We start from the raw sequence: 14,585 nt of genomic DNA, 5'->3' as shown, positions 1-14,585 counted from the left end.
GTATTGTTGTGTTCCGATTGCTAAATGAGGCTAAGAGGATGGAACGGCAATGACTACTTTTTGATCGTGATGTGTTCTCTTTAAGTGTAAAGATTATACATCTTTCAGGTAAATAGAAGGTGGTCCGTATGGCAGAACATTTCTTAGTCTAACCACCGACAAAAAGGACAGCCTATATGCACTTAATATTGTTGCAAGAACACTCCATGAAGGATTCTTAGAGGTTGTAGGACTTAATGTTTGGAGATGCTTTCCTCCATCTAAAGGCTCAACTAGATTCTGTCTCTAAAAACTGGCCGAGTAGTTGGCTAACATTCTTGAAGATTAGTGAAGGTGGGCTATGAACAATAATGTATGTGTAAAGAGCAGAGCGCCTCTAATATTCCCGTTATTAAAAAATGGTAATAATAACTTCTTCGAAAACCAGTCTTGTTCTTCGAGTGACTCAACACAGTCACCCGAAGACTTAGGTCTCAGTTCTAGTGCTGCCCAAAATGGTTGATACAAAAGCATGTTTCTGTTATACGTCAAAATGGCCCATGTAACATGTAGCATATACAAGGTTATGTATTCCTCTACCAGTTCAAACACATATATCAGCAAAATAATGCATGGGGCGTAGAACATGATAACATTGTTGGATGATGGAAGTCCCACATCGACTAATTTAGGAAATGATCATGGGTTTATAAATGAGAAATACTAACTCTCCATTGGTGTGAGGCCTTTTGGGAAAGCCCAAAGCAAAGCCATAGAGTTTATGCTCAAAGTGGACAATATCATACCATTGTGGAGATCTGTTATTCTTAATACGGTATCAGAGCCATGCCCTAAATTTAGTCGTGCCAATAAATTGGTAAATCACAAAGAACTCCAAACGAAAAAGGAGGAGCCTCTCCTCGAAGGCAGTAAAAAATGACTAAGACTCCAAAGGAGTCGAGCCTCGATTAAGGGGAGGCGCACTTTGTTTGAGGGGAGGTGTTGGATGATGGGTTTATAAGTGAAGTGAGGAATACTAACTCCATGGGTGTGAGGGGCTGATTTAGAGAATGATAATGAGGTTTATAAGTGAGGAATACTAAACACCATTTGGTGTGAGGTCTTTTGGAGAAGGAGGAGCCCCTCCTCGAAGGCAGTAAAAAATGACTAAGACTCCAAAGGAGTCGAGCCTCGATTAAGGGGAGGCGCACTTTGTTTGAGGGGAGGTGTTGGATGATGGGTTTATAAGTGAAGTGAGGAATACTAACTCCATGGGTGTGAGGGGCTGATTTAGAGAATGATAATGAGGTTTATAAGTGAGGAATACTAAACACCATTTGGTGTGAGGTCTTTTGGAGAAGCCCAAAGCAAAGCTATGAGAGCTTATGCTCAAAGTGGACAATATCATGCCATTGTGGAGAGTTTCATCTAACAAACATTACCAGAAGTTCAAGAAGCGTTTTATCTCATTTTCTCCTCTTTGTGGCAGATCCTGAACCTCGCCCACCTTTCTTCTTTGAATCCTGGGAACTAACTCCTCTTCCTCTGCCACCGAATTTCTTGGCGCTTGAATTTTCCACGCATTTCAATTCCAACTGCACTTGCATTCCAAACAAAATAGAAAATATAAAACCAATAGCAAGGACTTCATATTCCAATTGCAGTTTCTTAGTCAAGCTTCGAAGGTCCAGTCGCAACTTCTCACCGCTTGTGGAGTCTTCTATAATTGCGACAAGGAATAATTGGCAACTAGAGAAGCAGGACTTGCCCAACAAGCGCAACTCATTCACTAACCGCTGACCTCGAAAAGACGGATCAAATCTTACCTGCACCCTTGTTGTCCAAAGAGTTCTAGAATCGCTGCAATTCGCTTCTTTGGGGCTTTTTTTCATTGCAGGAACTGTATCCCCATACGTGTCTTGCTTACTTCTTTGTATGCCTTTGTTAGAGCAGATTTCACAGCAGGGGAACGCCATCCAATAAATTCTTACGACCCTGTGATTAGGAGAATCGTCTGTAAGAAAACTATGCTAAAAAATGGTAGTTAGTATAGCAGCCATGATATCACTAAACAAACTGTAGATGTCAATACCTGAAATTTTGACAACTCAAGAACAGTATCAAAATCCTCCTGATTGATTGAATATAGACTCATAAACTCAACAACCATTTTAACTGCTTCATTCTGGCAATCATATCATTGGAAAAAATTATTAAGTAAATCACAGTGCCTCGAAGAATTTACCATTCGTATAACAAAAATCAGACGATTTAAATATAGTCTAACCTCAGGCAGCTTGCGCAGTGGCTCGGTCAACCTCTTTAGAAAAAGAGTAAGGTTCTCAGCTTGTAGGTGTTCCCTGTATAATTTTGTATACAAGTATTATAGCTTGCAACTAATGACACACACATCCATGTGAAGAAAGTGGGGTTAAGCAGCTTACACGTGTATTCGGGACACAAAATTTTAACAAGTTTTCAAATATGAACATGGACAAACCAGCTTAGATTTCAGAACATGCAAGAAGGCATATATTTGGGAATAATCTTAAGATGAAGAAGAACCCATAATGTAGAAAAACTTTTATAATGATAGGGGGATCTAGTGGGATGGGCCTCTCTCTCCCTGGCTTGAATTGAAAGCTTTTCTCCTGACCATTAGAAATCTAGTCTATCGTATGGAGAAGTCTAAATGAACTACAAAGCCATTGGAAATGTAGATCTTTTTAATAAAAAATAGAAGGAAACAATATGTTCGAAGAAAAAGAAAGGCAAACTCGTAAGGGCAAAGGTATTATATATATATATATATATATAAAGCATACAATTTGAAGATATTTAATTCAGAAGGTTCCTGAAACTTTTCAACAGTAGGAATATCCATACAGGAAGTATAACATGCTACAACAATGGAAAAAACAAATACAGCACATTACAAATTACCTCCATGAACAGGACTCACGAGAAGCAGGAATGTGAACATGAAAGTCCTCCAAAAGCCTCATGTTTTCCAAATGTTGAATTTTTTTCCCAGCCATGCACCAAATCTATTAAAATTACACTCTCCCTGCATGTACAAAACATAGTGAAGAGCTAATGACGACTAAAACAGGGGGCACGAATGCATTATCCAAAATAAAGTATTTCTGCTCACAGGTAGAAGATTGTAATGCATACCAAATACATTAAAATAGTTTAATGATTCGCTCCTACTATAATAAAAAATTACAAGAAAAACTCTACTAGCCAAATTCAACCACCTCTCTAAGAATAGCTATTTTTTCATACCTCCAAAACGTATAATAATTACTCAATTTTCTGACTCATAAATAATTTAAACAAAATAAGATTTCAAAACCTTAAAACTTGCATGTACAGAATTTCATCACCTGCTCCAGCGTTTCTCTTTGCCCATGCAATAATCAAGCTCTATCACATAAAGATCAATAATGAATAGTAACGGTAGTTGAGAAAAACATCGGATGCTCAGAGGTGAAGTCCTGAAACTTACGGTATTACACAAGAAGCAATAGAACTACTCTTGAGAGAGTTGCTACTGTCGATGCCTTTGAATTTGTACATTGATTTTATCCCCATCTGCAATAGAATCAAGCTGCACAGGCAATCAAATCCATCCGTTTGACCCCATTGTCATCCTTACGAACAGAGCTTGGCCTATAATTAATATAATTTTCCTGCATGCAATTATAATGCTCAGATTCCTCCGCTTGAAAGGCCTGCCTGAATAACATGTTTTAAAAACCCTACGGTATAAAGTGACGTCACAAGTGGAAAGAATAAACTATAATTGAAAAATATAAACCATTCCAATGAAGTCGAAATTTGTCATGATCAGTCAAGAAACAGAAACAAATGTGAAACCAAAAAAAAAAAAAAAAAAATTTAGAACTCATGACAATTTGAAAACGATGAGTTCAAAAACTCAATGAACACTTTTTTCTAATTGAAGAAGTTTGTTATAACTCCTTTGGATCGAGGTTCCTTTCTACCTTTTTTTTGTAAAATTTCATAAGACCAATGAGTCAAGCCTCCTGAAATCTCTGCATCTACAAGATGTCATCTCAACAAGACATCCCATTCTCAGCTTCCATTCCAGCAGTTACCATAAGAATCTCCAGGCATGTCTAAGAAATAAAGAATGCTGGTTATCTGATACTCTATCAAGAATCTAGCACGGAAACAATTCTCACCCTAATATGAGAAAGCCACTTTCGTCCAAATTTCTTGTTGAAGTAAGTTGTTGAAGTGACCAAATAACTTCAGATTTGGTGTCTCCTGCTCGGTAACAAGACTCCGCATCTAACTTTCCATCATGAGGTCTTTTGTCTCCAATATTCATCCTCCCTCATAACACCTCTAACATTTTAACGTCAAGGATTACCCAGAGGAGTTCCACCTGTAGCAATTCCAACATATCTAGCTGCTTTTACTCGTTCTGAAGTGTTATCTACAATCCTTTCTATCTATAAACCAGAATACCAAGAGTTTTTCTATTCTGAGTTTATCTTTCTTGCAGGATCAAGCCAAAAACTAGAGACAATTAATTAACATCAAGATTATGTGCTTTTTATGACACCTCATCAGAAATGAAGTCAAGACCAGGTATTAAATATAGCTCCATTTTCCTTCAGAAACACCAGATACACCAAGTCATACAAGAACTATGGTTCCAGAAACAGATCAATAATCCATCCACATAACAAGGAGTTTTTATAAAATAAAGGACCAGCGAAATACGCAGCTAGAGAAACTAGAGATGAATCAAGAATATAATGATACTTGGAACATGCCATCTATACTGCTAAGAAGAGTAGGGTCAGAAGACACACTGTTTTTCCGGACTGTAGAGTTCAGCTGAAGCGGATTTCTCAAAATTGCTTGGAGCAGGTTTTGCATGCTTTGACGCATTGCCGCTGTCTTTATCGTGTGCTTTCATGAACCACTTTCTAATATCCGCTTGTTTATCGCATCATAATTTAAATAGTTAAGAAGACCGAAACAAGCATTATCAAGTGTGAGATGCGCAAACGCAAATCTCGATAAAAACCAAACTCAAAAGAACACCAGTCGAGGAGAAAAATATGCAAACGACTTCCTCCATTATGACTATTAAAGAAAGAATACAAGTGCAACAGCAATATCAGTTGAACCGAAAACTCAAACTAACCATTATAGAGTGCACAAAAGGCAAGAAACGCCACTCTGCTGTCAAGTTCACCGATCAACCGAGCTCTGAAAGAAAGTTCGTCAAAATCATAATTATTAATTCTTGATGAGGAATGTATTAGACGTACATCGTATCCCGCTGATCGCAATCGAGTTACTCTAGTACGCTATAGTCGTCAACGAAATTAGCAAGGTGATAAAACATTCGTCCTCGATAAATGAGGAACAGTGAACTCGATATTTTCGCTTTTTTCCACAACCGGTTCGCAACCGAATACCGCGAGAGAAGTTTCCACCGCTCGTTTCGGTAATATGGAGAAGATCGAATCGGCATGGCAGTTTCTCACCGAATGAAAGCGATTAAAGAAACTAAAACGATGAAAATCAGATTCCGGTGAGTGATAAAGACATAAAGAAGTCGTATATACCTCTCGGTTCATCTTCGATCGCCGTCGACCTCCGTGCCTTGGAAGCGAGAAGGAGATCACAATGGCTCCGAGTAATCTGGCGGGTAAAAGCCGAGTGTCGTCGTATAAAAGCATGATGCCACGTCATTTCTTTTCATTTTTTAAATTAATTTTTCTCTAAGGTTTGTATTTGGTTCATTTTAGTCTTTCCGTCACATTTTCCGTAAAATTATTAATAAAAAAAATTGATGTGACATATATATTTTTATTTATTTTTGATGTGACATTTTTCTAAAAAAAATAGAAATTAATAAAAGAACAAAAAATGTGAAAATTGACGTCAGCATAAAGAGTTACATTGCATGATTAGGAGACGACATGTCGGTTAAGCACCAAAAGGGTTTTGGAGAGATTTGATGCATGCACAAACGACAACTAGACAAGGTTCTATTGGTTGGGACGATGATTTATTATCTGAGAATTAAAATTAAAATAAGAAAAAAAAAATAAAAATTGAGTTATTGGGAAACAGCTAAGAATGCGGTGAGTTTATATGACAAAAAGGGGAAGGGGAGGAAGATGTGTAGATGGATGGCGACCTTAGGTCAAACCAACGTCTCCGATGAGACAAGATGTGATTAGTGATGAAAAGGTTGAAACCATTCCTTTTGCTTCCTTCCATCATTTATGTATATTTTTCACAAAATTGTAACTTTTGTGGGGTACCATTTTTTATAACCAATAATATTTATCATCTTTTTTTTTAAATAATATCTCCGAACAAATTTATTATTATTATTATTATTATTTTGTAGCCGAGAAGGTGTGAGATTCTGCGTTGGTTTGAGAGGGTAACAAGGTGTGAGATTCTACTAATGGTGTGAAAACCTCTCGTTAGTAGACGTGTTCTAAAATCATGAAATTGATGACCATACGTAATGGCCCAAAACGGATAAAATATGTGTGAGATCTCGTATTGTTTGTAGAGGTGAACAAAACATTTTTTATAGGGCATGGAAACCTCTCCCTAATCGACGCGTTTTAAAACTGAGAGGCTGACGGTAATACGTAACGGGCCAAAACATACAATATCCGTTAAAAGTGGACTTGAGCTATTACATATGGAATCAAAGTCAAACACTAGGCAGTGTGTCAGCCACCCAACGTGGTGGATGGTAAGATCCCACGTCGGTTGGAGAAGGGAACAAAACATTCCTTATAAGGGCATAGAAACATCTCCCTAGTAGACGTGTTTTAAAACAATGAGGCTGACGATGATATATAACGGGTCAAAACATACAATATTTGTTAAAAGTGAACTTGGGCTAATACATATGGAATCATAGTCAAATACTAGACAGTGTGCCAGCAACGACGCTGGCCCCCATGGTGTTGGTTTGTAAGATCTCACATCGGTTGGAGAGGGAAACAAAACAATTCTTATAAGGGCGTAGAAACCTCTCCCTAGTAGACGCGTTTTAGAACCATGAGGCTAACGACAATACGTAATGGGCCAAAACAGACAATATTTGTAAAAAGTGGACTTGAGCTATTACATATAGAATCAGAGTCAAAGACGCTGGCCTCTAGGGTGGTGGATGGTAAGATCCCACATCGGTGGGAGAGGGAAACAAAAAAATCTTTAGAAGGGTATAGAATCATGAGACTGACGATAATACGTAACAAGTCAAAACAGACAACATATACTAAGAGTAAAACTATAAATTTCTTACCATCCCGAAGGTGGTGGATGGTAAGATCCCACATCGGTTGGAGAGGGGAACAAAAAATTCCTTATAAGGGTATAGAAACCTTTCCTTAGTAGATGCGCTTTAAAACCGTGAGGCTGACGGCGATACGTAACGAGCCAAACAAACAATATTTGTTAAAAGTGGAGTTGATGACGCTGTCCCCCAAGGTGGTGGATGGTAAGATCACATATCGGTTGAAGAGGGGATAGAAAAATCCTAGATGGTGGATGGTAAGACTGAGGATAATAAGTAACAGGTCAAAACAGAACGCATCTAGCTAGCAGATATTATCTCTTTGGGCTCTCCCTCCTGTTAGGGGAAGGTTTCCACACACTTACAAAGGTGGTTTGTTTACTCCCAACCAATGTGAGACATCACAGTTACCCTAAAGAATGATACCAACCAAAGGTAAATAATAATAGATTGGTGGAGGCTAAAGAACAGTTTTGGAAGGTGTGTCCCAGGAGCCATGAGGCGCGGGCGCGCGCGCACAGGGAGAGGCAGGCGATGGTAAACAACATTGGAGAATTAATAGGTCGCCCACTTCCTCCGCTACGGAAAGGCAAGCCAAAGAGGCGAAGAAGGTGAAGAGAAAACGGCTGAGGGCAGAGGCCTCATTCCCATCCACTCAATCCTTCAATCATAGCGCACCCCACCACACCACACCACACCGCACCCCACCCCACCCCACTTCCTCTCTCTCTCTCTGAATCAGAGTCGTCCCATCCTCATCTTAATAATACCCCTCATTCCCATTTCCTTCTCTCTACAAAAGCATCTTTCTCTCTTCCTTCCCATTTCTTTTCTCTTTTCCCCTTTCTTCTTCTTCTTCTCATACATCAAAAAAAAAAAAAAAAAAAAAAAAATTAAAAAAAAAAATGAGATTTTTAGTTTCTTAAATAAAGGGTTTGTTCTTAATTCAGCCTTTACATATATATATATATATATACTCGCAAAGAAGAAATGTCACTGGAGATGATGGCAGCAGAACGTGTTTGTTATGTTCACTGCAACTTCTGCAATACCATTTTAGCGGTACAAAACCTTCACCTTTCTATATATATATATATATATATATATATATATATATATATATATATGTTTTTGTTTTATGACTCTGTACAGTACTTTCGTTTTCAGCTGAAAAGACCAGCAAGTTTTTTTTTTTTTTTTTTTTTTTTTTTTTTTTTTTTTTTTTCACTTTAATTGTTCAGACTGTTGTAGGAGGAAAAAAGTGTTTATTTATGTATATATATATGAAACTAAATCATGGGTTTTGTTCTTTTTACTGTTGGAATCTTGAACATGGTTACAAATTGTGAGATCTTTTGATATTTCACCATAAATCTGCTTAAAAAACTGTTTTTGAAGCATATTTTATGAGAATTTCCATCTGGGTTTCTTACTAAACCCTCAGATTTGTGCAAATTTTGCTTCCAAAATCCAAGAACATGAAGTGAAGACGTTGAAGATGTGAAGTGGATCCAATATTAGTAGCTAGGGTTCTTCAATTTTTGTTGACTGTTCTTAAAATTAGGTTTTGGGTAACAGTAATTAATTACATCCCAGATCCTTCTCTCCCCTTTCTTTTATTAATATTTTAATCCGTTGAATTACATTTAGATCAGATCGAACCATTCTCGCAAGCTTTTTTTTCTCTTTACCTAATTTTCATACGAAGGAAAGAGGTGTTTGGAGAGTGAAGCAACCCAACCCTGAATGGTTTGAGTCTCGACTCTATGATTTTCGTTCCAGTCACGTCGTTTTCTCATCGATCTAAATTTTCTATCTTTTATCGTCTTGTTTGCGGTGGTGTCAGATCGGAAGTCAGTAAGAAACCACCATGGAAAAGGATGTTTGAAGAGAGAGAGAGAGAATTCATGAACAAAAAAAAAAAAAAAAAAAAAAAAAAAAAAAAAAAAAAAACAAGACCAAAGTTGTCTTTTGTTTAAACTCTTCCAGGTTTGGTTAATGTCTGAATTAATGTTAAGTGTTTTGTCGGACAGGTAAGTGTTCCATGCAACAACATGTTCACACTGGTAACTGTGAGATGCGGCCATTGCTCAAATCTGCTGTCTGTTAACATGGGAGCTTCTCTTCAAGTTCTTCCTCCTCAAGATTCCCAACCGGTATGAATCATATGATATTGTCGACTTTAAGCATAAGTTCTCATAGCTCTGTGCTTCCTCAAAAAGCCTCGTAGAGAGAGTATTCTCTGAGACTTCAACAAATATATTATTTATTTATTTAATTAATTAAAGAGATATTTTGTTTGGTTATGTGTTTTAGGGTAATAAACAGCAGCAGATGAGTGGTGGGGATTGGAGCAAGGACAGAGGCTCTTCTTCTTCTTCTTCCTCTTCTTCCTCTTCAAAATGCACTAAAATTGCCTCTCTTGATTCTGCTGAACGTGACCAACACAGAATCCCTCCAATTCGCCGTCAGTTTTCTCTCTATTATTTATGATTATTATTTTTTAATTTCATTATGAATGTTTTTTTTTTAATAATTAAATGCGAACAAAAAAAAAAAAAAAAAAACTAAAATTTGATATTGATTATGATTTGATTAAATTTGAGGTAGATTGGGACATTAAATGAACTTCGACATTTAAAAGAGCACGTGGATTTGTAAGGAGAACAAAACATTATGTACCTAACAAACATGTTTTAAAACAGATAATATTTGCTAATAGTGAACTCTAAATTTTGAAAATGTTCTTGATCTTTATTTTTGTGTTACTTCTGCTCTTGCAGATATACGTCTCTAGACTTTGATAATGTTGGTATAGGTAAGAACCACACGGGTTAAATGAAATTAATAGTGTGGTTTAGTTGGATGAGGTGTTAGATGGATACGGACGTGGACCCATCTAGGATGGTGACCATACATGCATAATAGAATTCGACCCATCAATATCATGGGCCATTTTTTTTGTATGCATGTATGTTAATTTGGTACGTATGTATGTATGTGTGTATATATGATATGTATGGGTTAGCCTTTCACTCATTTGTCATGTCATTGATTCATTGATTCATTGATTCCTCTGCTCCTTTGCACTTTTTTCATTCCTATTTAATCCCTTGTCTTAATACGTTTATTAATCATGTTTAATAGTATAATATAATGGGTTTGGATGTTGGCAGCACCAGAGAAGAAACAGCGTGTTCCTTCAGCATATAATAGGTTCATCAAGTAAGTTGATGGCTTAATTAGTTTGGGATTAGTGATCTTAATTAACCTTAATTAATGGGTTTAAGTGTTTTGTTTTGTAGAGAGGAAATCCAAAGGATTAAGGCGAACAATCCCGACATTAGCCACAGAGAAGCCTTTAGCACCGCCGCTAAAAATGTAAGTTCTCGAACCTTTTGCTCTTGCTCGAAACTAAGTTCCGAGTTTAAAGCTTTTGAGACATATATAGAAAGGTCTTTGATTAGACGTGAAATTGACGACCGTAATTCTAGTTTTAGACGTAATTTTTTATTTATATTTTTTAAGGAAATATAATTACTGGGTGATTAAGGATTAAAGTGGGTAATTAAATGATTAATCCATCTAATTAGTGGGTGGTTTGATTATGCAGTGGGCACATTATCCTCACATCCGTTGTGGGCAGAAGGTGGATGGAAACAAGCAAACAAAATAAGCTTGAATTTGACCGGAGATCATCACAGTCCATCCGATTATCCAATGGGGTTCTGCCACCTGTTAATTCTAGAGATGATGATGACGTGTCAATAGATTAAATACTAAATAAAACATCTTTTTTTGTTTTTTTTTTTTAATTAATGTGTATTAATTTAGATTCTATTATTTCCAACAAAAATTGAGGTTGACGAAGTCCTCCTGCCCTGACCCTATAGGAAAATAAATTACTTTGATAACCTCACCCCGCTCTCCCATGTCCTTTAAATACGTGTGATGTAATAACAAGTGAGATTAATGTTATTACATATTTATAATTCAGTTCTAGATGATAATTGACAGAGTCCAAGCCACTACTAGTAAATATTGTCTGTTTTAGCTCGTTTTAAAACTTGCCTATTGTGAAGAGGGTCTAGCCTTATTCCGACTAGTGCACTACGTACCTGTGTGGAAACCTCACATCGGTTCCTTTGCGTACCTCCACTGTGAAGAGGGTCTAGCCCTATTTCGACCAGTGCATTGCGTACCTATGTGGAAACCTCACATCGGTTCCACTACGTACTGTGAGAGGGTCTAGCCCTATTTTGATCAGTGCACTGCGTACCTGTGTGGAAACCTCGCATCGGTTCCACTGCGTACCTCTTCACTGCGTACTGTGAAGAGGGTCTAGCCCTATTCCGATGACTAGCTCTGGATTGTGAGATCCCACATCGGTTTGCAAGGGAAACAAAGCATACCTTATAAGGGTGTGGAAACTTCCTATGAGACTGATCGATACGTAATGGGTCAAAGCTAAAAATTTCTACTAACGATGGGTTTGGGCGATTACAGTAATTGATGTCATATCTACTGAATTATACTGGGATTAAAGAAAAACTCGTCGTTTGTCGTTTTCGTAACACGGTTTGAAGCGAGACGTAGATGAACGGTGCGAGGCATCGAGGAAGAAGGTTGTATGGGAAGGACCACTCTAGCATTGAAAAAAGTATAGAGAAGATGATGAGTTTATTGAGAGAAGAGCACTTTAATTTGAGTGTGAATTTGGAAGGTTATATATAAATCTAAGGCTGCCCATGATGGACATTGATCGTCGCAGTATTTTGCCAGAATCCACAGCCACCAGAGAGAGAGAGAGAGAGAGAGAGAGAGTAGTGTGTGTTGTGGGTGTCAGTGTTACAGACACCGAATTCATTGATTTTATGTAACCAAATTCAATAATATCGATGTTAGAGAATTGGAAGGGAAAAACAATGGATTTTGTTGGCACACAAAAGACATACAGAAAGATATGAATAAAGGCATTACGTTGGGGTTAGAAGCAACAGCCTTTTGGAACCCAATGCCTATGTCTATGCCAACCATATACTCCTTTTTTGTTTACATCTTTAATTTCCTCACCATCTCTCAATTTAGAACATGTTTTGCTTCGAACAATTCTAAAAACATGTTGAGATTTGAATTAAAATATGCATATGGGCACACGTATGAACCCTACTTTTAATAATTGTGAATCGATGGTTGTGCAACTAGTTGTTTACACTGAACACTTTTGTTGTTCCAAAGGAATCTCACCCAACCTTTAGATTTGTGGAAACTTCTCTCTAACAAACGCGTTTTAAGACTCGTGAGACTGACGGCTATACGTAACTAGCCAAAATGAGAGTGTTATTTATAAAGGTAAATTAGGGTTTGTCGAACCCTTTTGGTTGTTTAAACCCTAAAGGCAGGTTTGAGAGGAGGAGGAGGAGGAGGACTTAGAATGGATGGGAGTGAGGGAGTGAAGAGATGAGTAAGAAGTGTGTTGATAAGAGATGTGCTGTATTCCATTGCAGAAGAAAGTATAGGCGAGAGATATCAGGGAGTGATGAGTGGGGGCCTCTATTATGTACGAAGCTGCATCAAACAATTTAAAGGGTGGAAAATGGTTGCCTTTTCAATCAAACTCAGATTCCCACAACCACCAATCACATAAATTGCGGTTTAGGGTGAGACTGCTCGAGTAAACGAGAGATACATGAATGACTCTACAATACAACTGTTTGAGAGAGATCTCGTGGATATGCAAGTATACATAGTTTAATCTTTTTCAGTAACTCGATTATAACATGTTAAAAGGATCAATGTGTAACGAAACATTTCTTGTAAGGGTGTGGAAACTTCTTACTGTTGTTAGGTTAACGGTGATAAAGGGGACCCTTCGGTCATTACCAAGGGGACCATGGTTGTTGGTTTGGTTGTGATGGTGTAGATCCATTAGATTGTTTAGGGAAAAGTGGTTACAAGGAGCGGAACATCAGTCGAAACAACCGATGTTCCGGGGGCCCATTAGGAGTAAAAGCAAAGATGTCCTTAAAAAACAACCGATTCTCCGAAAATCACTAATATTTAAACTACTCATCGCTTAAGTACTCGGTGAAAAGGAAAATGCAAACTTTTTAGAATTACAGATTAATATGGTTAGATGAACGGTTATTACAGTGTTAGTTTATATGGATTCTTGGGAGGTCGAGAGAAGTAAAACGATGAGCGATAATAAGAAGGGTAAAATTAGTTTGATATAAGTTGAAGAAGAAGAAGGGGAGGAGGAGGAGGAGGAGGAGGAGGGGTGGGTGGAGAAAGTGAAGAAGAGAGAATCTGAAACGTCAAATCAAGAAGTTGTTGGGAGATTTGGAGGCATGTGGAGGGCTTCATGAATGGGTCTTGTCCGAAAGATAGACGGATGGATTTTACCTTATAATAATATAATATAATATAATATAATATATAATCTCACAAACACATTACATTTTTTTTTGCAAATGTCTGTGTCGACATGTCGTGTCACTTCTTCATGTCTCTCTTTTAAACAGTCTTTCAACTCTCCTCTCTCTCAACTAAAGCAAGAAAGAGACCATTCAATTAAAACCCTCCTTTTTTCATTTCCTCCAATTTCTCTCTCTCTCTCTAAAACCCATATATATATATATATATTCTTATGCTACGTAAAATACTGTTCTTCAATGATCACCCACACCTTGTTATTTCTTCTTCACTGTAATCTTAGGTGTGAATTAACTTGAATTCAAGATTCTCATTATGCTTTTGTTGAGAATTTTTAATCAGGGTGAAGGAAAAGTGATGAAAAACTGACCAGTCTCTGTAAAATCACACAAAACTTCGGTAATTTCTCTAATTTTACACCCAACTTTGAGAGGGAAAAAATCAAAGGAATTAGATTAATTTGATTAAGTATGGTTTAGGTGGACATGATTTTTTTAATTCCGGATTTTGGATTAAATAATTGAATAATGTGACACTGAATATTAGATTATTAACTACTAGGTTCTCCTTGCTTTTTACACAAAGTATTTTTAAACCGTAACGAAATTTCTAGAAAATAATTGTAATTTTTAGAAAGCATCCTGCTATTTTTGGAATATTTTGAAATTAATTTTAAAATATTGTAATTGACGAATATAATTTTGCCCTAAAAAGGAGAATTACCTTAGAGAACAACTACTAAATAAATAAATATTACTTCTACTTTTTTATTTTTCCTTAAAATATTAATAAGCTTCTTTCAAGGAGTAATTATTTAAAGTTATTAAAACAATTAAAATCTATTTAGAACATA

General features: G+C 36.9%; 2 protein-coding genes across 17 annotated transcripts; one reads left to right on the top strand and one right to left on the bottom strand.

The window, feature by feature from the left end:
* Window positions 1-498: 498 nt before the first annotated feature.
* Window positions 499-5,780, bottom strand: LOC111777003 (replication factor C subunit 1). 15 transcript variants are annotated; one of them, XR_015412042.1, is made up of 10 exons: window positions 5,595-5,776; window positions 5,168-5,232; window positions 4,830-4,956; window positions 3,990-4,396; window positions 3,491-3,674; window positions 3,369-3,408; window positions 2,923-3,046; window positions 2,267-2,339; window positions 2,072-2,164; window positions 499-1,974 (listed from the first exon to the last, which is right to left on the bottom strand). XR_015412042.1 is itself a non-coding variant. In XM_087118351.1 (9 exons), exons 6-9 carry the CDS (start codon window positions 3,015-3,017, stop codon window positions 2,005-2,007), a joined length of 291 nt encoding a protein of 96 aa, XP_086974477.1. In that variant the 5' UTR covers window positions 3,018-3,046; window positions 3,369-3,408; window positions 3,491-3,674; window positions 3,990-4,396; window positions 4,830-5,232; window positions 5,595-5,752; the 3' UTR covers window positions 499-2,004. The 15 variants fall into 15 exon arrangements, 6 of the variants coding, with proteins under 6 accessions (XP_086974477.1, XP_086974473.1, XP_086974472.1 ...); XR_015412043.1 differs by having other exon boundaries at window positions 4,830-4,946; XR_015412038.1 differs by having other exon boundaries at window positions 3,990-4,124; window positions 4,191-4,396; window positions 4,830-5,232; window positions 5,595-5,774.
* A 2,378-nt stretch (window positions 5,781-8,158) lies between these two features.
* LOC111777002 (axial regulator YABBY 5) lies at window positions 8,159-11,293 on the top strand. 2 transcript variants are annotated; one of them, XM_023656437.2, is made up of 6 exons: window positions 8,159-8,359; window positions 9,331-9,453; window positions 9,614-9,764; window positions 10,480-10,522; window positions 10,603-10,678; window positions 10,911-11,293. In XM_023656437.2, the coding sequence occupies exons 1-6, from the start codon at window positions 8,288-8,290 to the stop codon at window positions 10,971-10,973; spliced, it is 528 nt and encodes a 175-aa protein (XP_023512205.2). In that variant the 5' UTR covers window positions 8,159-8,287; the 3' UTR covers window positions 10,974-11,293. The 2 variants fall into 2 exon arrangements, with proteins under 2 accessions (XP_023512205.2, XP_023512204.2); XM_023656436.2 differs by having other exon boundaries at window positions 8,162-8,359; window positions 10,474-10,522.
* The last annotated feature ends 3,292 nt before the right edge of the window (window positions 11,294-14,585 follow it).

The sequence above is a fragment of the Cucurbita pepo genome, chromosome 16 (genome assembly GCF_057944985.1).
Source record: "Cucurbita pepo subsp. pepo isolate OVF chromosome 16, ASM5794498v1, whole genome shotgun sequence".
In the NCBI taxonomy this organism is placed as follows: Eukaryota; Viridiplantae; Streptophyta; class Magnoliopsida; order Cucurbitales; family Cucurbitaceae; genus Cucurbita; species Cucurbita pepo.
This window is presented reverse-complemented; position numbering and strand designations above follow the sequence as displayed.